Genomic DNA, 23,596 nt, shown 5'->3' on the forward strand with positions numbered 1-23,596 from the left:
ATTAGGGGGCATAAGTTGGGAACAGAAACTGTCAGAGAAAGGAACTAATGAAAAGTGGAATTTTTTCAAGGAACAAATACTGGATGTCCTTGATAGGTATGTTCCTGTCAGGCAGGGAGGAAATGGCCGAGTGAGGGAACCATGGTTCACAAAAGAGGTGGAATGTCTTGTGAAAAGGAAGAGGGAAGCTTATGTCGGGATGAGGAAACAAGGTTCAGATGGCTCGATTGAGGGTTACAAGTTAGCAAGGAATGAGCTGAAAAAGGGGCTTAGGAGAGCTAGGAGGGGACATGAGAAGTCCTTGGCGGGTCGGATCAAGGAAAACCCCAAGGCTTTTTACTCTTATGTGAGGAATAAAAGAATGACCAGGGTGAGGTTAGGGCCGGTCAAGGACAGTAGTGGGAACTTGTGTATGGAGTCAGTAGAGATAGGCGAGGTGATGAATGAATACTTTTCTTCAGTGTTCACCAAGGAGAGGGGCCATGTTTTTGAGGAAGAGAAGGTGTTACAGGCTAATAGGCTGGAGGAAATAGATGTTCGGAGGGAGGATGTCTTGGCAGTTTTGAATAAACTGAAGGTCGATAAGTCCCCTGGGCCTGATGAAATGTATCCTAGGATTCTTTGGGAGGCAAGGGATGAGATTGCAGAGCCTTTGGCGTTGATCTTTGGGTCCTCGCTGTCCACGGGGATGGTGCCAGAGGACTGGAGAATGGCGAATGTTGTTCCTCTGTTTAAGAAAGGGAATAGAAATGACCCTGGTAATTATAGACCGGTTAGTCTTACTTCGGTGGTTGGTAAATTGATGGAAAGGGTCCTTAGGGATGGGATTTACGACCATTTAGAAAGATGCGGATTAATCCGAGATAGTCAGCACGGATTCGTGAAGGGCAAGTCGTGCCTCACAAATTTGATAGAATTTTTTGAGGAGGTAACTAAGTGTGTTGATGAAGGTAGGGCAGTTGATGTCATATACATGGATTTTAGTAAGGCGTTTGATAAGGTCCCCCATGGTCGGCTTATGATGAAAGTGAGGAGGTGTGGGATAGAGGGAAAGTTGGCCGATTGGATAGGCAACTGGCTGTCTGACCGAAGACAGAGGGTGGTGGTCGATGGAAAATTTTCGGATTGGAGGCAGGTTGCTAGCGGTGTGCCGCAGGGATCAGTGCTTGGTCCTCTGCTCTTTGTGATTTTTATTAATGACTTAGAGGAGGGGGCTGAAGGGTGGATCAGTAAATTTGCTGATGACACCAAGATTGGTGGAGTAGTGGATGAGGTGGAGGGCTGTTGTAGGCTGCAAAGAGACATAGATAGGATGCAAAGCTGGGCTGAAAAATGGCAAATGGAGTTTAACCCTGATAAATGTGAGGTGATTCATTTTGGTAGGACAAATTTAAATGTGGATTACAGGGTCAAAGGTAGGGTTCTGAAGACTGTGGAGGAACAGAGAGATCTTGGGGTCCATATCCACAGATCTCTAAAGGTTGCCACTCAAGTGGATAGAGCTGTGAAGAAGGCCTGTAGTGTGTTAGCTTTTATTAACAGGGGGTTGGAGTTTAAGAGCCGTGGGGTTATGCTGCAACTGTACAGGACCTTGGTGAGACCACATTTGGAATATTGTGTGCAGTTCTGGTCACCTCACTATAGGAAGGATGTGGAAGCGCTGGAAGGAGTGCAGAGGAGATTTACCAGGATGCTGCCTGGTTTGGAGGGTAGGTCATATGAGGAAAGGTTGAGGGAGCTAGGGCTATTCTCTCTGGAGCGGAGGAGGCTGAGGGGAGACTTAATAGAGGTGTATAAAATGATGAAGGGGATAGATAGAGTGAACGTTCAAAGACTATTTCCTCGGGTGGATGGAGCTATTACAAGGGGGCATAACTATAGGGTTCGTGGTGGGAGATACAGGACGGATATCAGAGGTAGGTTCTTTACGCAGAGAGTGGTTGGGGTGTGGAATGGACTGCCTGCAGTGATAGTGGAGTCAGACACTTTAGAAACATTTAAGCGGTTATTGGATAGGCACATGGAGCACACCAGGATGATAGGGAGTGGGATAGCTTGATCTTGGTTTCAGATAAAGCTCGGCACAACATCGTGGGCCGAAGGGCCTGTTCTGTGCTGTACTGTTCTATGTTCTATGTTCTAATTGTTTAGAAATTACAAAATGGAGCAAAGCCCAAACTATCCTTGTTGGTATTTATCCCAATAGCATCTGAATGCAGCTTATGGAGAACTTAAGTTCATTCTTAAAGGCTTATCCTGGTAACTAAGTTGCTAAAAATATATTTTCTGCAAACATCGGGGTTATAAAATCATAAGGAATAGGCAATTTGGACCCTCAAGCATGCTCAACTATTCGTTAAGATCATGACAGTTCTGATTGTGGTCTTAAATCCACTTTCCTGTCTGTCTCTCCATAATCGTTGATTCCCTTGTCAATCAAAAATCTGTCTTACTCAGCCTTGAATATATATATTCAATGACCCAGCCTCCCCTGTTTTCTGGGGAAGGGAACTCTAAAGTCTAACATGGTTGCTCTGTGAATTGGCCGAGCAAGCCACTCAGCTGTATCAAACTAGTAAAAAGTTTACAAAAAAGAATGAAATTGAACAGACCATCAGACCATCAATCTAGACACCGGAAACAATGCCAAACCCACGTCGATATTCTTTTGGAGAGTCAGTACAGAGTTGATGGGCCAAATGGCCTCATTCTTCTGTAGGGATTCTATGTTCAAATGCAACAAGACCTGGACAATATCCAAGCTTGGGCTGACAAGTGGCAAGTAACATTCATGCCACAAAGTCCTAAGCAATGACCATCTCCAACAAGGAAGAGTCTAACCATTTCCACTTGACATTTAATGGCATTACCATCACTGAATTCCCCACTATCAATATCCTAGGTGTTACAATTGTCCAGAAACTGAACTGGACTAACTATATAAATACTGTGGCCACAAGAGCAGGTCAGAGTCCAGGAACCTGTGGCAAGTAACTCACTTCCTGACTCCCCAAAGCCTGTCCACTATCTTCAAGCACAACTCCACTTGCCTGTGTGGATGTGACTCCCACAAAACCCAAGAAACTCAACACCATCCAGGACAAAGCAGCCCATTTGATTGGCACTTCATCCAGCAACTTCTACATTCACTTCCTCCATCACTGATGCACAGTGGCAACAGTATGTACCATCTACAAGATGCACTGCAGCAACTCATCAAGGCTTCAACAGCACCTTCCAAACCTGCGACCTCTACCACCTAGGACAAGAGCTCAGATGCATGGGAATACCACCACTTCCAGATCACATAGCATCCTGACTTGAAACTATATCGCTGTTTGTTCACTGTTGCTGGGTCAAACTCCTGGAACTCCTTCCCTAACAACACTGTGGGTGTACCTACACCACTTGGATTGCAACAGTTCAAGACGTTGGCTTACCACCACCTTCAAGGGTAATTAAGGATGGACAATAAATCCTGGCCTTGCCAGCAATACCCCCATTCCATGAACAAATAAAAAGGACCTTGAGAGAAAAATTTCCTCATCCCATATTAAGTGGGTGAATGTTTACTTTTAGCCCCCCAGTTTTAGACACAAGAGGAAACATAATCCCAGCATCCACGATGTCATGTCCCCTCAGGATCTTATATGATTCAATGAGATCATCTTTCATTGTTCTAATAAGTACAGATCTACCTGCTCATTCTTTCCTGAATTATGAGCCTTTTCGAACTGCTTCCAATGCAATTATAAGACCATAAAACATAGAAGCAGAATTAGGCCACTCGACCCATTGAGTCTGCTCCGTCATACAATCATGGCCTGTCCATAACTCCCATCAGGGTCTTTTTACCTTTGCGATTCCTCAATGTTACCCACAGAGATTCTATGCCTTCTGATTCATTCCTTACTAACAATGCAACCCCACCCCCTTTGCCCATCCACCTGTCCTTTCGACCAGATATATCCTTGGATATTTAGATCCCAACCCTGATCCCGTTGCAGCCACGTCTCTGTGACGTCCACAACATTATACCGGCCAATTTCAATATGCGCAACAAGCTAATTTACCTTGTTCCGTATACTGCGTGCATTTAGGTACAACACCCTCAGTCCTGGATTGATCACCTCCCTTCTCATACTTGTCACATTTTTTGCGCTGTCTGAGGTTAGATTCCTGCCACCTTCTATATTCTCTGTTCTAAGACATGGTCTTGAAACTTTAATAACCTCTCCTGTGCCCTCGGCTCCTTTAACTAGTTGAAAATCCTCATCATTAACCTGCACTTCTACCCTCTCCTTTAACTTTGATTTTCTAATTCTCCATACAATTCTCCAACATTATGTCCTCCTTTAAGTAAGGAAACCAAAACTGTACATAGGACTCCAGATGAGGTCTCATGAAAACCTTGAACAGGTTTAGTGATGTTTTGCGATCTTTGTATACATTCCATTCTCCTTGCAGTAAAGGTTACCATTCCATTTGCCTGGAATGCATTCCATTTCTCAAACACTTGCTCTAACTGCATGCTAACTTTATGTCATTCATGTACACAAGGACACCCAGATCCCTCTGTACCACAGATTTCTACAGTCTTACAGACAAGCTTCCATATTTTTCTTAAACTGTGAATATTTTGCCCACTAACAACCTATCTATATCTCTTTGCAGACTCCCTGGGCGGGATTTTACAGCCTTGCTCGGGTGAGACCGGAAATTCTCACCCGAGGTCAACGGTCATTTCTGTTATCGGACCCTCGCCCGTGCCGATTCTGTGGCGGGCAAGGTGGTAGAGTTCCGGCCTTTATGTTACCTTCACAACTTACTTTCCACCTGCCTTTGTGTCATCTGCAAATTAGCTACTACTATACAGTTTCCATGTCATTCATATAAATTACAATTAGCTGAGGCCAGCACTGATCCCTGTGGCACTCCACTATTTAGTGTGTCAACCTGAAAATGACCTACTTTCCTGTTAGTCAACCTATCATACTAATATGTTATCTCCAACACCTGAGTTCAAACCTTGTGTAGTAATTTTTTATGTGGCTTATTGATGTCTTTTGAAAATCTAAATACACCACATCTACTGGTTCCCTATTATGCAACTTAATTATTACTTCCTCAAAGTGCTCCAATAAGTTAGTCAAACATGATTTCTCTTACATTAAAAGGTCCTGCTAGTATCATCTTAATAATGGATTCAAGCATTTTCCCGATGATGGATGTTTGGTCAACTGGTCTATAATTTGCTGCTTCCCTGTCTCCTTCCTTTCCTGAATAGAGGTGCTAGATTTGAGGTTTTCCAATCCATTGGGATCATTTCAGAATCCAAGGAAGTTGAGAAGATTACACTCTGCAGCCAATTCCTTTTAGGCATCAGGTGCATTTAGGCATTAAGCCATCAAGCCTAGGGCACCTGTCAGCCTTTAGTCCCAATAGTTTTCCAAATAATTTTTGCACAATGATTGTAATCCTTTAAAGTTTCTTTCTCCTTTATCCGGTTGATTTTCAACTATTGGGATGTTTTTTGTGTCTTCGACAGTGAAGATTGATTAAAAAAATCTGTTCAATGCTTCTTCCTTTTCCTTGTTTCCCATTTTAATTCGTTAGTCTCATCCTATAAGGGACCAATGCCCACTTTGATGAATCTTTTCCTTATTATATACTTGTAGAAACGTTTGCTGTCTGTTATTATATTTCTGGCCATCTTTCTCTCCAACTCTAATATCTCCTTCGATTTGCTCTGATCATTCTTTGCTGGTTTCTAAATTTTGTCCAATCTCCTGACCTACCACTAATCTTTGCAGTATTATATGCGTTTTCTTTCAACTTGATCATAGAATCCCTACAGTGCAGAAGGAGGCCATTCGGTCCATCGGGTCTGCATCAACTCTCTGACCGAGCACTCCACCCAGGCCCTATCCCAGCAACTTCATGTATTTACCCTGCTAATCCCCCTAACCTACACATCTCGGGACACTAAGGGGCAATTTACCATGGCCAATCCACCTAACCTGCACATTGTTGGATTGTGGGAGGAAACTGGAGGTAACCCGTGCAGACACAGGGAGAACGTGCAAACTCCACACAGACAGTTACCCAAGGTTGGTGGTATGAGGCAACACTGCTAACCACTGCCACTGTGCTGCCCTACTGATACTATCCTTAACTTTCTAAGTTAGCCACGGATGTTGCATCCTTCTCATAAAGTGTCTCTTTCTCAATGGAACATATTTCCACACCTAATCGCAAAGGGCTGTCTGTTAGTTAAAACAAATATGTATGTAAAAGAGATACACCTTCAAAAGAAAAACTGAACATTCTAAATCTTCCCATACTTATTTTGTAAAGGTGCCTCGACACTTACCTTTAAAATAGTTTTGGCTGGGACGAACAACCAGTTTGCCCTGCATTCCTCATTATATTCCACAGCAGTGAGATGTTTCAGTGTAGCATTGAAACCTGATTTATTGGGTTCTCGTGTTTATTTTACAGCAAAAGATGGTCTTTAATGAAGGACAGACTCCTGATCATCAAGTTCTCTCATTAGCATATTTTACACATTCTGTATTAATTCATTTTTAAAGTTTTAAATTACAAATATGACTAGATGATATGGTTAACAGCTAAAAGATAAGCCAGTTTAAAAGGCCATGCATATGCAACTTGCTGACCTGTCTAGATATCTCCCAAGGTTTAGTTACAGCCCCCAGGTCACAGGCAGTCATCAGCATCGACCTACAATGACAATATGCATTTCCATCAGCAGGTTCCTTACGTATCTGTACAGCTTTATTCAGAAGCTGAATATATTAGTAAGTATTTTTAAAATGATCTCCAAAGCTTTTTCCTGTGGATTGAAGCAGGTAATTTGAATGCATATTTAAAATTTGTTTTTGTAATGAATCAAAAGGGGAGAAATTGGCTAATCCCCCAAAATGGACGTGGCGTTCATGGTGTGCTGTTAACCATGCATTGTGTTTCAGGTACCATGTTAAATTGGTGCTGCTTGATCTATTAAGCAATTGCTGTGTGCAGCTAGTGCTCCCCACATTGTTCATTGGTTGCATGCACCAGCAAAGGGCCCAGATAGTTGCCCAGATACTACAAGTGGCTAGTGCTACTTGAAAACTGCCTGTACCCCCTTAGAGGGGAGGTGCATTCTGGCTTCAAAAAGTGATTGGACTTTTCTTCAAAATTTTGTGATAAGTAACAATGACAGAAATCCAATACAACGAGTACCAAGGTTTTTGGACACTGCACTGCATCCAGGTGGATGTGCAAAGAGAAGCATCATCTTTTGTCCACAAGGTAGTAGAAAGCCCTCCAGACATATGTTCAGGAGACAAAGTGAACATGTAGATGTAGAGAATCACGTCAAGGATATTGCTCCATGAACATGGATGTACTGCAGGAAGAGGTTTAATGATCTGACACGTGTTGACAGGTGAGTGAATTCATCTTTAAATGGCATATCTTATCAACTGCACCATTAACCTTTTCCACTGCTTAATTCATTCCACCCTCATTACCAATCTGCCAACAATCTTCTGTCAATCAGTGTTTTTCTGTTCAATTCATAAATTTTAACTCACTCTTGCATACTTAGCACTGTCACAAACATCACACCCACAATTCACAGTTCAGTCACGCCTGCAGCTATTTAGTCATGACACATTGCCCAAACATATTGCACAACACTCAATGAACAGAGAAACATAGCAGGAGCAAGAGTAAGCCATTTGGCCCTTCGAGGCTGCTCCACCATTCAGTAAAATCATGGCTGATCTGGTAGATGTCTCAGCTCCACTTCCCTGTCTGCCCTCCATAGCCCACGACTCCATTGACTAACAAAAATCTGTATCTCTGCCTTAAATAAATTCAAAGACCCAGTCCCCTCTGCTTTCTGGGGAAGAGAATTCCAAACACCAACAACGCTTTGGGAGAAAATGCTTCTTTTCATCTCTGTCTTAAAAAAGAAACCTCTAATTTTAAACTATGCCCCTAGTTTTAGTCTTCCCCACAAGACAACTAAGATTCCTTTGGGTATCCACCCGATCAAGTCCTCTCAGGATCTTATACGTTTCAATAAGATCACCTCTCATTCTTCTAACCTCCAATAGGTATAGGCCCAACCTGTTCAACCTTTCTTCATAAGGTAAGCACTTCATCCCACGAATGATTCCAATAAACTTTCTCTGAATGCTTCTAAAGCATTGGAGACCAAAACCGTAAACAGTATTCCAGATGTGGTCTCACCAAGGCTTTGTACAACTGTAGTAAAACTTCCCTCCTTTTATATCCCATTCCTCTTGTAATAAATACCAACAGTCAATTTGCTTTCCTAATTATTTTCTGTAGCTTTATACTAAATTTTTGTCATTGATGTAACTGGACACCTCTGTACCACTCAGATCTGTAATCTTTCTAATACATGCTGCTTTTCTATTCTTCATGCCAAAGAAAACAAGTTTGCATTGACCCACTTCATACTCTATCTGCCAATTTTTTCCACATTCTCTTAGCCTTTTTATATCCCTTTGTAAACTCTCCACCTGCTCTTGAAAACTTACTTTTCTTACATATCCTGATGTCATTGGCAGATTTAGTTACCATATATTCGCTTCCTATATCAAAGTCATTGATATAGTTTGTAAATAGTTGAAGACTCAGCAGTGATTCTTGTGGCACTCCACCAGGTACAGTTTGCCAATCTGAAAAATACTCATTTATCTCTCCTCTCTGACTCCTGTTAGCCAACAAATCTTTATCCATGATGGTATGTTATCTCCTACACTATGTGCCCTGACCTTGTGTAGTAACCTTTCATATGCTCGATAGAAACATAGAAGATAGGAGCAGGAGGAGGCCATTTGGCCCTTCGAGCCTGCTCTGCCATTTATTACGATCATGGCTGATCATCCAACTCAAAAGCCTAATCCTGCTTTCTCCCCATAATTTTGATCTCATTCGCCCCAAGTGCTATGTCCAGACGCCTCTTGAATACATTCAATGTTCTGGCATCAACTACTTCCTGTGGTAATGAATTCCATAGGCTCACCACTCTTTGGGTGAAGAAATGTCTCCTCACCTCTGTCCTAAATGGTCTACCCTGAATCCTCAGATTGTGACACCTGGTTCTGGACTCCCCCACCATCGGGAATATCCTCCCTGCATCTACCCTGTCTAGTCCTGTTAGAATTTTATAAGTCTCAATGAGATTCCCCCTCATTCATCTGAACTCCAGCGTAAACAATCCTAATCTAGTCAATCTCTCCTCATACATCACTCCCGCCATCCCCGGAATCAGCCTGGTAAACCTTCGCTAAAAACACTCCCTCAAGAGCAAGAACATCCTTCCTCAGAAAAGGAGACCAAAACTGCACACAATACTCTAGGTGCAGCCTTACCAAGGCCCTGTATAATTGCAACAACACATCCCAGCTCCTGTACTCAAAACCTCTCGCAATGAAGGCCAACATGCCATTTGCCTTCTTTACCACCTGCTGCACCTGCATGCTTACCTTCAGTGACTGGTGCACAAGGACACCCAGATCCCGCTGCACAATTTACAGCCATTCAGGTAGTAGTCTGCCTTCTTGTTTTTGTTTCTGAAGTGAATAACCTCACATTTATCCAAATTATACTGCATCTGCCATTGATTTGCCCACTCACCCAACCTGTCCAGGTCATTCTGAAGGATCTCTGCATCCGCATCACAGTTCACCCTCCCACCCAACTTGGTATCATCTGCAAACTTTGAGATGTTACATTTTGTTCCTTCATCCAAATCATTCATGTATATGAATAGCTGGCGTCCCAGCACCGATCCCTGTGGCACCCCACTAGTTACTGCCTGCCAATTTGAAAAGCACCCATTAATTCCTACTCTTTGTTTCCTCTCTGCCAACCAGTTTTCTATCCATCTCAATACACTTCCCCCAATCCAATGCACTTTAATCTTGCAAGATAATCTCTTGTGCTGGACTTTGGCAAACGCTTTCTGAAAGTCCAAATATGCCACATCTACTGGTTCCCCCTTGTCAATTCTACTAGTTATATCTTCAAAGAATTCCAACAGATTTGTCAAGCATGATTTCCCCTTCATAAATCCATGCTGGCTCTCTCTGATCCTGCCACTGCTTTCTAAATGCTCTGCTATAAAGTCCTTGATAATGGATTCAAGAATTTTCCCCACTACCTTATTAAGTGTTGTTTGGAAATCCAAGTTCACCACATAATTGACCACATCTATTGGTTCCTTTTTATCCACCTTGAATGAAAGCTTATTCATTAATGTCACAAGCAGGCTTACATTAACACTGCAATGAAGTTACTGTGAAAATCCCCTAGTCGCCACACTCCCGTGCCTGTTTGGGCACACTGAGGGAGAATTTACCTCACTAGCATGTTTTTCGTACTGTGGGAGGAAACTGGAGCACCCAGAGGAAACCCACGCAGACATGGGGAGAACATGCAAACTTCACACAGACAGCGACCCGAGCCGGGAATCGAACCCCAGTACCTGGCGCTGTGAGGCAGCAGTGTTAACCACTGCACCACTCCATGTAACTTTGTCAAAAAATTATTTTCCTTTCACAAAGCCATGTTGGCTCTGCCTAGTCTAACCTAACTCTGTACAGATCGTGATTATCTAAATATCCTTTATAACCTATTTAATAATCGATTTTTCTATTTTCCCTGTGACAGATGTTAGACTAACTGGCCTATAGTTTCCTGCTTTTTGCCTCTGTCTTCTTTTGAATAAAGGTGTTACAGTAGCAATTTTCCAATTCCCTGGAACATTTCCAGAATTTAAGGAATTTTGGAAGATGCATCTGTTGTCTGTGCAGTCACTGGTCCCAGTATTTAACTCCTCTATCGTGAAGACAGACACAAAATATCTGTTCTGCCATTTCTTTTTTTCCTTGAGCAAAACCCCAGACTCACTCTGTAGAGGACATACATGAGCTTTAGTTACTCTTTTCCTATTCAAGTACCTGTAGAAATAACTGAAGCAATTCCCTCAATCTTGAAGGATAGGCTGGCGCACAAAGACAGGCAGCAGGAAAGAACTGAGGGGGGCCAAGTACACTTTGACTTCCTTGGAGTACATGGTGCTGGGGATCATGAGAAGGGAAATCACAGAGGCTATGAACACAGGAAGGGTCGCCGATGAGGAAATCCACATAAATAAACTTTCTTCTCTTTCCACTTCATCCTCAGCCCACTATTTCTTCTGACTCACAATTTGCAGATGATATAAGTGCACAATTCCTCTTTTCTCCTTTTCCCTCACCACAACCTAACATTGTCCCTTTTGCATTTCAGATAACTAAGAACTGGAACCTTCCCAGTCAGAAGATGAAGAGGAATATGACAGTGAAGATGAAGAGGAATGATTACTCGATCTTCCACTAGCAGGCACCAGCCCAGAGACTGACGGTGCATATCTTTGCAATTTGGATAAAGGAGGGATCTGCATGAGAAGCGCCAAAAACAAATGTGCAGGGGTGAGGGAGGGGGAGGAAAAAGGCAAAAAACGGCTGCCAACTCAGTGGAGGGTGAAGACTGACACTCAAGTTTTGCAGAGGAGTGGAATAAGGGCTTTGATGGGGCAGGCTACAAAAGAAAGCTGTGGGTGCATATAACAATACGCTTGGTAGACTGGGAAGCCTGTCAGAAAGGCTGTGCTCAATGTCAAGGAGGTTGTAGGACTCCAGCACTGATTTGACACAGGGCATTGTACAAGATGGAGTTGTCCAACATGGAGTGGGTGGCCACCTCTATCAGGATGCCGGTGGACCCCACCAGGATGCATGTCTGATGTCCAATCTCATAGCTTCTATTGCAGCACAAACAGCTTCCAACAAAGGTCTGAGTGATGCAGTGGAAGCTCAAGAAGCTGCCATCATGGTTGGTGATACCAATGTTCAAAGGAGCTTCCAAAGGAGTTGCTGACCTGGAGAGTGGCAGTGGCTTTATGGAATGCAATCCTGCTGTCTTTTCTTAAAATGGCAGCATTTTCCTCCTACCCTTGCCAGTCAGCTCAGATTGTTGATATTGGGCTGAGGTGGCAAAGTTTGAAGCCAGTCCTTCTTTAGGCCCATCATAACCACCTGCAGTCTCTTCAACTGAAGGTCAACAGCCTTTCCTCACCCACACAGCAGCTTCTGGGGAAGTCCCTCATAGGGGCACTGCGATAGGCAAAGGCACACAGATGACACACACTAAAGGACTGCACAAGGATGATTAATGTTTCACGTACTACGTCATGATTGCATTTACAGAAGTGGATTAGTGCCTTTTCTCAGGTTTTTCTTTGTGCTGCCAGAAAGAAGATTCTGTGATATCAATGATAGAGGAAAGGTAAAAAGTTTGAGACTTTATGAATGGGAAGTGTCATTAAGGCTACTCATATAACTAATGCATTGCTTGATTGTGGTGAGCATGGAGTGAAAGTGGCTGCCTATGATGTAGCCTCCCTTCCACTTTGTGTTCCTACACCTACTGGTAATGGCCAGGTTGCGCAGTGCACTACCAAAAATCTTGATACTTGCTCAGCTGAGTACCACAAGGTTCCTCCAGAGCACGTTGGACAGCAGACAATTTAAGGATGTGGATGGCGTGCTCTATGATGTTCCTTATGGAAGTATGGTTCTCACTGTAGGCATGATGTGCAGACGTGTTCTGGACAGGAGCATGAGCAAATAACCCTGCCATACAGCAGCATAAAAGTTTACAGCAATTGTCACCTGGTGTTGCAAAAATATGCTTCATGGTTTATATATTTTAGAATATATTTTAGTTTTAGGAATTAAAGTATTAAATGTACGGTAAGTAGAAAATCCTGATTGAGCAACTGGTAATGATCCTGATGTAAATGCAATTCAAACAAGATTGAAGTTGATTACACTTAAAACTTATGTTTATCTTCAAGGTCAGAATTAACAGTGTGAAAGCCATATACAATAGTGGAGTCTTCTATCTTAGTATAATAGAGCCAAAACGTCCATCCTTACTTGAATAAAAAATTTAAATTATTTTTGTTGATGAGAGGAAGCTGCAATGTTGTAAACATTGGGTTTCCAGGAAGTCTGGAGAAAGGGTCTTAAAACTCCATTCGCAAGGTAAATTATTCATATGATCTAAGAATAAAAAGGTAGAATGGAAGGTAAAATAAATAATTTATATTTCTGTTTGAGAACATCCCAAAGCATGCCATGTTGTCATAGAGACAGGCTGTGGGAATGCAATATTCCTTTGTTTATTTAATCTGTGTATGCTTGCTGACAGAAGCAAGCAGTTCAATTTGGGAACAGAAAGGGGCAGTTGCAGCTTTACATCGGTCTGGACTGTATCTCACTGGATCGAGGGAGCCAACGGCAGATGGTAGTCAAGTAGGCCTGTCTTTCAAGCAGAAAAAATACTAACTTCATCATTCACTGCATGGAATGCGGGTGAGGATCTATCACAAACTTGAATTTTGTGAGGGAAAAGCAGCTGGAAGATTTATTCTGGCTTGCAGCTAGTTGAAAAAAAATCTATGGGAGTCCTCCCAGAGCTTTGTGGCCGAATGCAGAGTTAGCTTGGAAAGACATGGGGAGGCAATTGGGTCTCTGCTTGCAAGCAGAACAAGGAGCTGAGGCAACCACAGCTCTGCAGTTCAGAAAGAAAAGGTGGAGGGTTGCATAGCCATAAAGCTAATGGCAGAACCCCTTGGAACTTTAGAAGAGCTGGAACGCTGAAGAAAATTAAAGTGAACCCCAGAGGACTGAACATATCTTTAAGTTGGTCTCTAGGGAAGTTCAAGATTGTTGTAATGTACAATGGAATTCTTGGGGGGGGTGGGGGGGGCGGAGTAAAAAGTGGGACTTTGGTTCATAGCATTGATACCAACCTATAATTATAAACTATAGAGCCTCTGTGATCCAGGATAGCAGAACTGGGGGGTTTCCTCAATGTGTTCGGGACCCCGCACCCCGGTTCCCAGGTGAGGACTGCAATTGCCCGGGTAGTTCAAACTTCCTTCGGCAATTGCCCTGCACTGTGAACCATCCAGAAATGTGACTTAATAGTTACCCAGAAAAAGTTAGAAGAATTAAAACCATATCTAGCTTCTGAGTAACTATTGTACAGATTCACACTGGGATTCCCCCCATCCCTTTGACCCCAATGGGACTTCTTCCGCTTCCGCCCCCCCCCCCCCCCCATTACCACTCCCTCTGACCCGCCACACGTCACCCATACCCACCCACTCACCCCCAGCCCCCATGGGACTCTCCCCACCCCTAAAGATCCCATGGAGCTCCACTATCACATCCCCAACTCCCAACCTCCCCCAACCCAAGGTTCGACTCCTAAGCTCTCCCCTCTCCAGGTCTGACTCCCAACCTCACCCTGGCATTCCCTGACAATGCTCGTCTTTCCTCTCCAAGCCCAACTTCTGACCAAAAACGTGAAATCTTGTGGTATAGTTCTGTTGGATGATTAATGGGTGTTCGGATTTCTCTTTAATAGTCCCTAAAAGGATCATAACACCTTGCCAGCCAGAAGCAATGTTGTCCTTGCCCTATTTTGATGTTACAGTTGAGACTGCAGCAATTGGTATTTTAGTCATGAGCTCTTTTGTAAAGTGGAGGCATCTCAGACATTGGTCCTTGCTGAAGTTGAGATAAAAACCCTCTGGCATCCTGCTGACAGCACTTTTCCCCTCCACCTCCCTCTTCTAGCCACTCTTTTGTTTTAGTACAAACTTTAAAAACAACAAATAAGTACATCAACACAAGTCAGACCACTCTATGTAGAGTGTTCAAACTTTAGGTAAGTATAGCAAAATTCCAGAAACATATATAATTGTTTATATAGCAGACAGAAGACATAATCCAACTACTAACCTAGAAGTACTTCATGATCTCTTTAAATAGTGCTGGAGATGTGGGGGTGAGGGGTTTCCTTTCAATTTAACTTGTGTTCAGCTGTGCAAAGTTAAGGCAGGGAGCATGTCATTCAAAATGACACATTTGGCATCAAATTGACATCATAGGCTGCAAACTCTCTATGTTGCTGGCAATCATTAAGCACACATGCACAAGCCCCTTTACCAAAATGGCATCTGGCACACTTCTTGTCGCAAGTGTATGCGCACATCTTGGAACCCAATGAGTGTTAGGAGCCCTAGAGATAGGCACTTTACAGCTCAATTTCTCCCCTATGGAGCCTCTTCATTCTGTGATAATTTCAACTTTTTTTTGGTGTTTATTAACAGGCAATTAATATAGATCTCTTGACCTGAGCATTTCTCGTTGATCCTTTACATTCCAGTTGTGTTCCCCTGAATTGACAAGTTCAAAAAACTTCATTCTTCGCCTAGAAAAGAAAAATGTCGTAAGTTTTAGAATATTTCTAGACATTACATGAGTCATGTTGGAGAGTTGTTGGCTATCTATGGAAATACATATAAATAATATATCTATGAGTTGCGATGGAATCACTTCATATTCTTTGAGCAGTTTCAAATTCAACATTATTAAACTGATCCAAAACAAAACCATGCCAATTACTCAACACAGAGCAGATGTTCAATGGTAAATTGCAGATTAAAGTTGCACTGTGCGCATATTACAAAGGAGAAAAGGAACAAATTTAGTTCAAGCTGATTCAAATCCTCTTACATTGTGGCTGTTTCTAATGCAGTTTGGGAAGCTGGGAATAATATATGTTCCCAGTTGGCACTGATGGAAGTTAATTGGTGCCTTTTTTACATAATATTGATACAGAAAACATACAGAATGTGGAGTAAAATCCTGCATAAATAGATATTTAAACAAAATGTTGAGAGTCATATTAACATATTGTTTCTCTTGACCATTCCATAGCAAAATAATACATTCAATTCAAATATATTCTTTCTTTGAGGGGAAAGCATGCTAATAGGTAGAATGTCTGTTCATGTTAATGAATGACATGTGGCAGTAATAGGGCAGGCTGGAGCTTTATGCAAGGATCACTTTAACCAAGGTGGATTTTAGAAGGAATTGCCTTGGGAACACACTGCCAGAACTGATACTGCTATAATTAGTTCCAGTTGGAAGAACATTACCATAGCAGAAAATTGTGCAGGGAGAAGTTTGCAATTTTCAGCAGAATGGAACTTCAATACCATTTTTTAAAGAAAGCAGTAAACCATTACTGGACTTCAATATTTAAACCTTCACTTTTAGAAATAGGTTGAATGAAATAAAGCAAATTTTTCCATTTTCCTGATTAGTTTAGCTTTTGACAGGCAAGGTTTAGACCAAGAGAAAGCCAGTGATTAGGCTCCAGTCACCATTTGAAACCATGTTCATTCAGTTGAAATAGGTCCTTCACACAATTATTGATTAAATAGGTTCAGCTAATTAGCTTTACAACTATTCTGCACAACCCATCCACATGTTGATTATCGGTTAATTACTACTCTTGTATCAATATGGTAATTATCCACAGACATCTGCCCCTCAGATCCCATTCACAAGTTGGAGTTTATACCATCTTGCCTTGCAGTATCTGAAAGCATTGTTTAGGGTCTATCTCATTAAGCATTAACTTCCTCGACAAGTTTTGAAGAGATGTCTATTTTCAAAGCTGAAAGGCTCTGGTTTTTCAAATTGTTCCTTTACAGCTCATCACTCTAATGCCAAGGATCAATCATGCTGCTCTCCTTTGTACTGTCTCTAGGGCTTGGATGGTGTTTTTATGTTACAGTGATCAGAAGTGAGTGTGGCATCAGTATGGTTTGATGAAAGCACTGAGCTGCTTTAGCATATCCTCTAAAGAATTTGAATTCCACTGATTTGGCTACAAAATTCAACATTCTGTTTGTTTTGATACAGTGAGAGATACGTCAATTAAATTTCTTTCAATTTCTGTCTCAGCCTGGATGAAATTGGTTGACAACCAAGATAGGCTAGGAGTGAATCAGCAGCCTTGTTTTATAGCCCACCAACTTTCTTTAATATTGATTTCTAACTTCTGGAGTTAATCAATTTCAATCCCAATAAGTGAAGCATCCCTCCTGCTTTTAATTTTCAAAAACTTGCTGTTACCCATATTGAACTTCATTTGCACTTATCAGCCCAACTGCAAGTCTTTTTGAGTCTTTTTCATGATCTAGATTATTTCCTCTCGCGCCCAGTCTTCACTCACCTCCATCTACTATGGTGTAGTTTGCAAATTTAATTACTTTTCATTGACAGGCAAATTGGTCACTTATGTCTACCAGGAACAGAAAAGGTTCCTGTGCAGATCAAGTGGCACCTCTCCTGTGGCCTAGAGGTATAGGTCACTGAACTGGTAAACCACAAACCTAGAGCAATGCTCTGGGGTTCCAGGTTTGAATCTCACCATGGTAGGTGGTTACATTTGAATTCTTTCCTGTACAGACCAGTACTACACTAAGTATTACCGCGTTAACTACATTTTTCTGATTGTGTACCTAAACAAAGGTTGTGCATGTGTGAAACTGGACCAAGTTATACTTAACCAAATATAAAATAGGCCTCTCCTATGCTAGAGAGGATTTGAAAATTAGAATCAAGTGGCAGGGACAGGTGAGACATACTAACTAATTCCTCCCTAATTTTGGCCTAATACCCCTTAAAACTACCCACTACTTCCAGCCTCTTCACTAATTAACAACCACAATTGAACCTTCTTAATCATTGGCTTTAGTTTGTTAAACAAGTCATATATAGTACTGTATCAAAAGCCTTCTGCAGCCAAACCATGGCCAGCTCACTTTTTAATAATGCAAAGCTTATAAATTAATTTTACGGATATTGGCAAACCAAATTGCAATGATCTCTCAGTTCTTCTGTTATGTCCTCTGGTTATACTTATTTAGAATTTTAGAAGCATAAAAACAATGGAAATATTTGCAGACTTAAAATTGATAATCCATCCATAAAATATAAAAGCCTTTGAAGTTAAACTTGCAGTTTAACCCATTTCTCTGGACGTATCTACTTGAATTTATAACTCTCACAAATGGAAATTGTTTTGTTCCTCCTCAGATCATACATAAATTGATTCCTTGTATGTGATTGCTTTAAGATTAAATTATGTGACCACTTTCAGAAAAAAACGCTGTATACAAATGAACCGTAATAGACCACATCTGGAAAAGCAATCAAAATGTCTGAACAAGTAACTAACCTATAAAATCAGTCAGTGAGAATTCCCCCATTGCCACAGAAACCTGGCTGTTCTTTATTGGCACATCTACTATTGAGTTAATGCCTATAATTTTAGCTCCCAGAGTTGTACCAATGCATTTAGCAATGCTGTTCTGAATTTGCTTCCAGTAAACTAAGGAGAGTGGGTATTTACATTAACCAATATAGACCTGGGCATTTTAAAAAATGGCTGTAGGCACATCAGAAGCAAAGATATGTCCATGCATGAAATTGACCTATTTTACGTTTGGGTAAGTATAACTGGGTCCAGTTTCACACATGCACAACCTTTGTTTAGATACACGATCAGAAAAAGGTAGTTAGCCTGGTGATACTTAGTGTAGTACTGGAAAAACAGATATTTCATGTCTGTTTTTCAAATATCACAAATATTGGTATCCATACCTGAAACCAGAGTATAATGTTCAGAAATATGTGGACGGTGACCTTAGGACTGTGTATAGAGAAACTGTATGCCAGTTAAGGTATTTGGGAGAGGAGAAAATTTATATTATATATTTAAAAAAACAAGAAATGAAAACTGGAACACAAATGAGTACGTCATCTCTTTGTACAAGGATGATGTAATGTGTTTGAAGGGATAAGACAAACTGATTCAAAGGGCTGAATTTGACCAGAAGAGTCCCAACATCAGGGCTCAAATTGGGTCACACGGCAATTTGCGTGGGACTCAGGACCAATCTTTTTGGGCCAACCAAATAAACTAGATCAAATTAATAAGGAGACAAATTAAAATGGGCAGCTCCCAAAGGAAGGGAACCGGCCGAAACAAAAGACAAAGTGGAAAGACAACTTAAAACATCAAATCAAAAGGTGACTAAAGGGGTGAATAATGCACCCCAGTCTCTGTGGTGCCCAGCAGGCACGGAAGGCGTTAATGGTACCCTCGGACACTGCATGCTCCCTCTCCAGGGACACCCGGCTGCGAATTTAGCCACGGTAGAGGGGCAGACAGTCGGGTCAGACGGCCCTCTTGGTCGCCCGCTGCTTGGACCTGTTTATGGCAAGCATTGCCAGGCCCAGAATCAGGTTCACGAGGAGGTCCTCCTCCTTCTCCGCCCCCCCCCGCACCGGGTTTCCGAGGATCAGGAGTGTGGGACTGAAGTGCAAACAAAAAAATCAACAAAAGGTTTTTGAGGAAACAAAAAAGGACATGCAGTCTTAACACATTCAACATAGATATGGCTCACAAGGTTGCAAAAAGGGCAGGTCGCATGGGACTCAGGACCTAGGGGCAGAATTTGTTACTTGCATCTAATTAATAGCTGACAAGTGGGGAAGTTCCAGCCTCTGAATTGCAGACATCGTAGCTAAAGGAATAAGCAGCACTTGGTTTAAAGATATCACACAGAAAAACACAAGGAAGAAGAGCTAACCAAGGATTTTCAAGGAATGGTTGCAATTATACGAAGAGTGGATCCCAACTTTATGATACTTCCCTGGAAGTCCTCCACCGGGCAGAAAAGGATTGGAGAGAAGTGTTTTGCCCAGTTGATGGGTGGAAGAGACCAGCAAGTCCTACAGGGAAGGTGTGGTTGGAAGCTGCAGTGGAAATTAGCAACCCCAGCAGGCCCCAAACGTGATTGCAGTACTGTAAGTCATTCAATAACCTGTTATGATTTGACAAGGTGAGTTGAACTCATTATACCAAGCTCACAGCCTTGGATGTCACAAAAGGCAAAAATGAAATTCGAGAAGAGGTTGATGACCCTGGCAGACAGCATGACTAAACACCAGCATTCACAGCGAAATGCAGTGTTGCCTCACAGCAGATGCCCTGGTCATTCAGCATTGATCACTGCATTGCCAATGCTAAACCTCCTATATTTTATTGGTGCCTTGCAGCAGGACTGCCAGTGAAACTGGCACTGACTGGCAAGTGCAGCTGGGCTATGAGAGACTATGCATAAGATAAACCACAGAGAAACCCTTTGAATAATCTGCCCTTGATATGTGCACATAGTACCTCCAGCTTCTCCTTCCTGGTATTTTATCAGCTCTCACCCTTCCTGTATTGAAACACTGCTGCTCACATTGACTTCCACCTCTAGCCACAGTCAACTGTTGCTGCGCTCTCACCTTCTTATAGGTGGCGAGCCACTGAAGCTCCATGGATCCTTCGCGCCTGACAAAATTTAAAACCTCCTCAAAATAGCATTCATTTGTCTTCTTTAGAAACTTGATTTCCTGCTCACTGCTGCTCTGCATGCCCCCAACCCCACCTCTCAGTTATCTCCAGAATAATTTAAGGAAAACACATAACTATGCAAAGATGAATGACAGGTCGAATGATTGGTCAGAATATAAAGAACAGCAGAGAATGACTACAAGGTTAATCAAGAGACAGAAATAGCTAGGAATGTAAAAACAGATAGTGAGAACCTCTATAGGTTTTTATACGGGGAAAGAGTAGGTAAAGTGAGTATCGATCCTCTGGAGAGTGAAAATGGGGAGATAATATTAGATAATAAAGAAATGGCAGATGAAATGAACAGATATTTTGCTTCACAGAGGATATAAGAAACATTCCAGTAATAGCTGTAAATCAGGAGACAGAGGGGAGAGAGGAACTTGGTGAAAGGTTGAGGCCCCAGCACATACCTGCGAGACTCAACTCTTCACATCCTGCTAATCAGGCAAAGACCCATTTATGCATACTCTCTGCTTTCTGCCAGCCAGCCAAACTAGGTTGAGGTTTTATGAGGTTTTATTTTTTGCAATAGCCTTTGATGTGACACCTTATCAAATGCTTTTTGAAATCATTATCACTAGGAAAGCAGTACTGAGCAAACTGATGGAGCTACAGACTGACAAATCTTCAGGTCCTATTGGACTTCATCCTAGAATCTTAAAAGAGGTGTTAGTGAGATAATAGATGCGTTGGTGTTAATTTTCCAAAATATCTTCAATTCTGGAAAGGTTCCATCAGACTGGAAAGTAGCAAACATAACTCTACTATTCAGGAAGGGTGGGTAGCAGAAAACAGCAAACTATAGGCCAGTTAGCTTGACATCTTGGTGGAGAAGGTATTAGAATCAATCATTAAAAAGGTTATAGCTGGGCACTTATGGACAGGCCCCATGTAAAGGGGAAGAATCAACATGGTTATATGAAAGAGAAATCACATTTAACCATTTTACTAGAGTTCTTTGATGGAGTAACATATGTTGTGGATAGAGGGGAGCCTGTAGACGTGCTGTACTTGGATTTTCAAAAAGCATTTGATAAGGTGTCACATCAAAGGCTGTTGCAAAAAATAAAACCTCATAAAACCTCAACCTAGTTTGGCTGGCTGGCAGAAAGCAGAGAGTATGCATGAATGGGTCTTTGCCTGATTAGCAGGATGTGAAGAGCCGAATCTCGCAGGTATGTGCTGGGGCCTCAATCTTTTACAATTTACATCAATGGCTTAGATGAGGGGAGCAAAGGCATGGTAGCTAAATTCAGATGACACAAAGATAGGTAGGAAAGCACGTTGTGAGGAAGACATATGGAGTTTGTAAATGGATTTGGATTGGTCGAGTAAGTGGGCAAAAGTTTGGCAGATGGAGTATAACATGGGAAAATGTGAACTTGTTCACTTTGGCAGGATGAATAAAAAAAATTACCTGAACAACTGCAGAATGCTGAGCTGCAGAGGGATTAGGTGTCCTCATACATGAGTCATAAAACATTAGTATGCAGGTGCAGCATGTAATCAAGAAGACTAATGGAATGCTATTCTTTATTATGAGAGGAACTGAACATAAAAGTAAGGATGTTATGCTTCAGTTATACAGAGCATTGGTAAGACGGCATCTCTGTGTACACTTTTGGTCTTCTTATTTAAGGAAGGATGTAAATGCGTGTGAGGTGGTTTAGAGGAGGGTTGCTAGATTGACACCTGGAATGAACGGGTTGTCTTATGAGGATAGGTTGGAAAGGCTGGGCTTGTTTCCACTGGATTACAGAAGAGTGAGGGGTGACTTGATTGAAGTATGTAAGATCCTGAATAGTATTGACAAGGTGGATTTGTTTTAAAATTAGGAGTCATCCTTATTGGAAAGAGATGAGAAGAATTATTTTCTCTCTGAGGGTTATGTGACTTTAGAGTTTTCTGCCTCAGAAGATGGGGGAAGTGGGGTCATTGAATATTTTTAAGCAAAGATTCTTATTGGGCAAGTGAATCAAAGGTTATTAGGGGGTAGATGGAAAAGTGAAAGTGAACACAAACAGATCAGCCTGATTTTATTGAATAGTCGAGCAGACTCAAGGGGCTGAATGGCCTACTTCTGCTCCTATTTCATATCTTCATAATAGACTGGCAGCGGGGACATGTCTGGGTTCCATTCTGATATATTCCCTTTCTAGTTTACCAGTCCCACCATCTCCAATCCTATTGGTCTGGGGTCAGTAGAATTCTGGCCAAAAATGTCTAAGGGCCAACTTGGATATTTTGTTCAATTTGAGTATCTTTGGATTTTGAATTTAATTTAATTAATAAGTGCACCATAAAGGTTCAGTCAACTGAATTTTGAAATAGTGTACTGTAGTTGTGTGAAGTAACTTGAACTTGGACAACAACCACATCTGTGCAACTTTGACCAAAGTGAGTAGAGCCGTTACCCTTTTAACCTTTTTTTATTTAGTCTTGTTTTTCATTTCTCCCTTCACAGTTGGATATCCTTGACTTGGTCTCTGTTAATGAGGTACTATTTTGATGAACTTTGACCTTGCAAGAAAGCTTAAAGAAGAACTTGCATTAATATATCACTTTTAAAGATTGGAATCTGCTGCAGATGTTCAAATTGCCAAATAATAAGTTTAGAACTAGTTTAGTTCAGCTAACAGATGGAATATTCCGATAAAGTTGCCTGCATGATCAATTGCACTTTTGATGATCTCTTCCAACATATGACCCATATCATTTCCTTTCAGAATCCAGTTGCATACCTTTCAATTGACTCCTTCGTTAATTTTAACACTGTGTTGAGATCTTCCTTTTATTAATAGATGGATAGAATACATAAACATGGAAGTTGTCCTAAACTTTTATAAAATTACTGGTTATTAAGTCTCAGATGGAGCATTACAGTTCAGTTACCAGTTTAGAAGGATGTTAATGCTTTCAATAAAGCGCAGAGAGGAATGGTATCAAGAGTGAGAGGCTTTATTCATGTGGAGAGACTGAAGAAGATGGGGTTATTTTCCTTAGAGCAAAGAAGGTTAAGAAGAGATTATGAACAGTTCAAATGATTGACAGAGTAAATAAGAAGAAACTGTTTCCAGAGGCAGAAGGGTTAGTAACAAGAGAAAACAGATTTCAGGTAATTGATAAAGAAGCAGAGATGAAATGAGGAAACTTATTTTAAAAA

The 23,596-nt window shown here is 41.6% G+C and overlaps 1 protein-coding gene across 1 annotated transcript in view; it reads right to left on the bottom strand.

Annotated features, from left to right (window-relative positions):
- Nucleotides 1-23,596, bottom strand: part of pde11a (phosphodiesterase 11a) — a 362,109-nt gene that overhangs the window by 62,482 nt on the left and 276,031 nt on the right. The window contains exons 16-17 of the mRNA XM_078229219.1: nucleotides 15,298-15,375; nucleotides 6,681-6,744 (exon numbers count right to left, since the gene is read on the bottom strand). Of these exons, the coding sequence (XP_078085345.1) occupies nucleotides 6,681-6,744; nucleotides 15,298-15,375 (142 nt within the window). The remainder of the gene's footprint in view (nucleotides 1-6,680; nucleotides 6,745-15,297; nucleotides 15,376-23,596) is intronic.

The sequence above is a fragment of the Mustelus asterias genome, chromosome 14 (genome assembly GCF_964213995.1).
Source record: "Mustelus asterias chromosome 14, sMusAst1.hap1.1, whole genome shotgun sequence".
In the NCBI taxonomy this organism is placed as follows: Eukaryota; Metazoa; Chordata; class Chondrichthyes; order Carcharhiniformes; family Triakidae; genus Mustelus; species Mustelus asterias.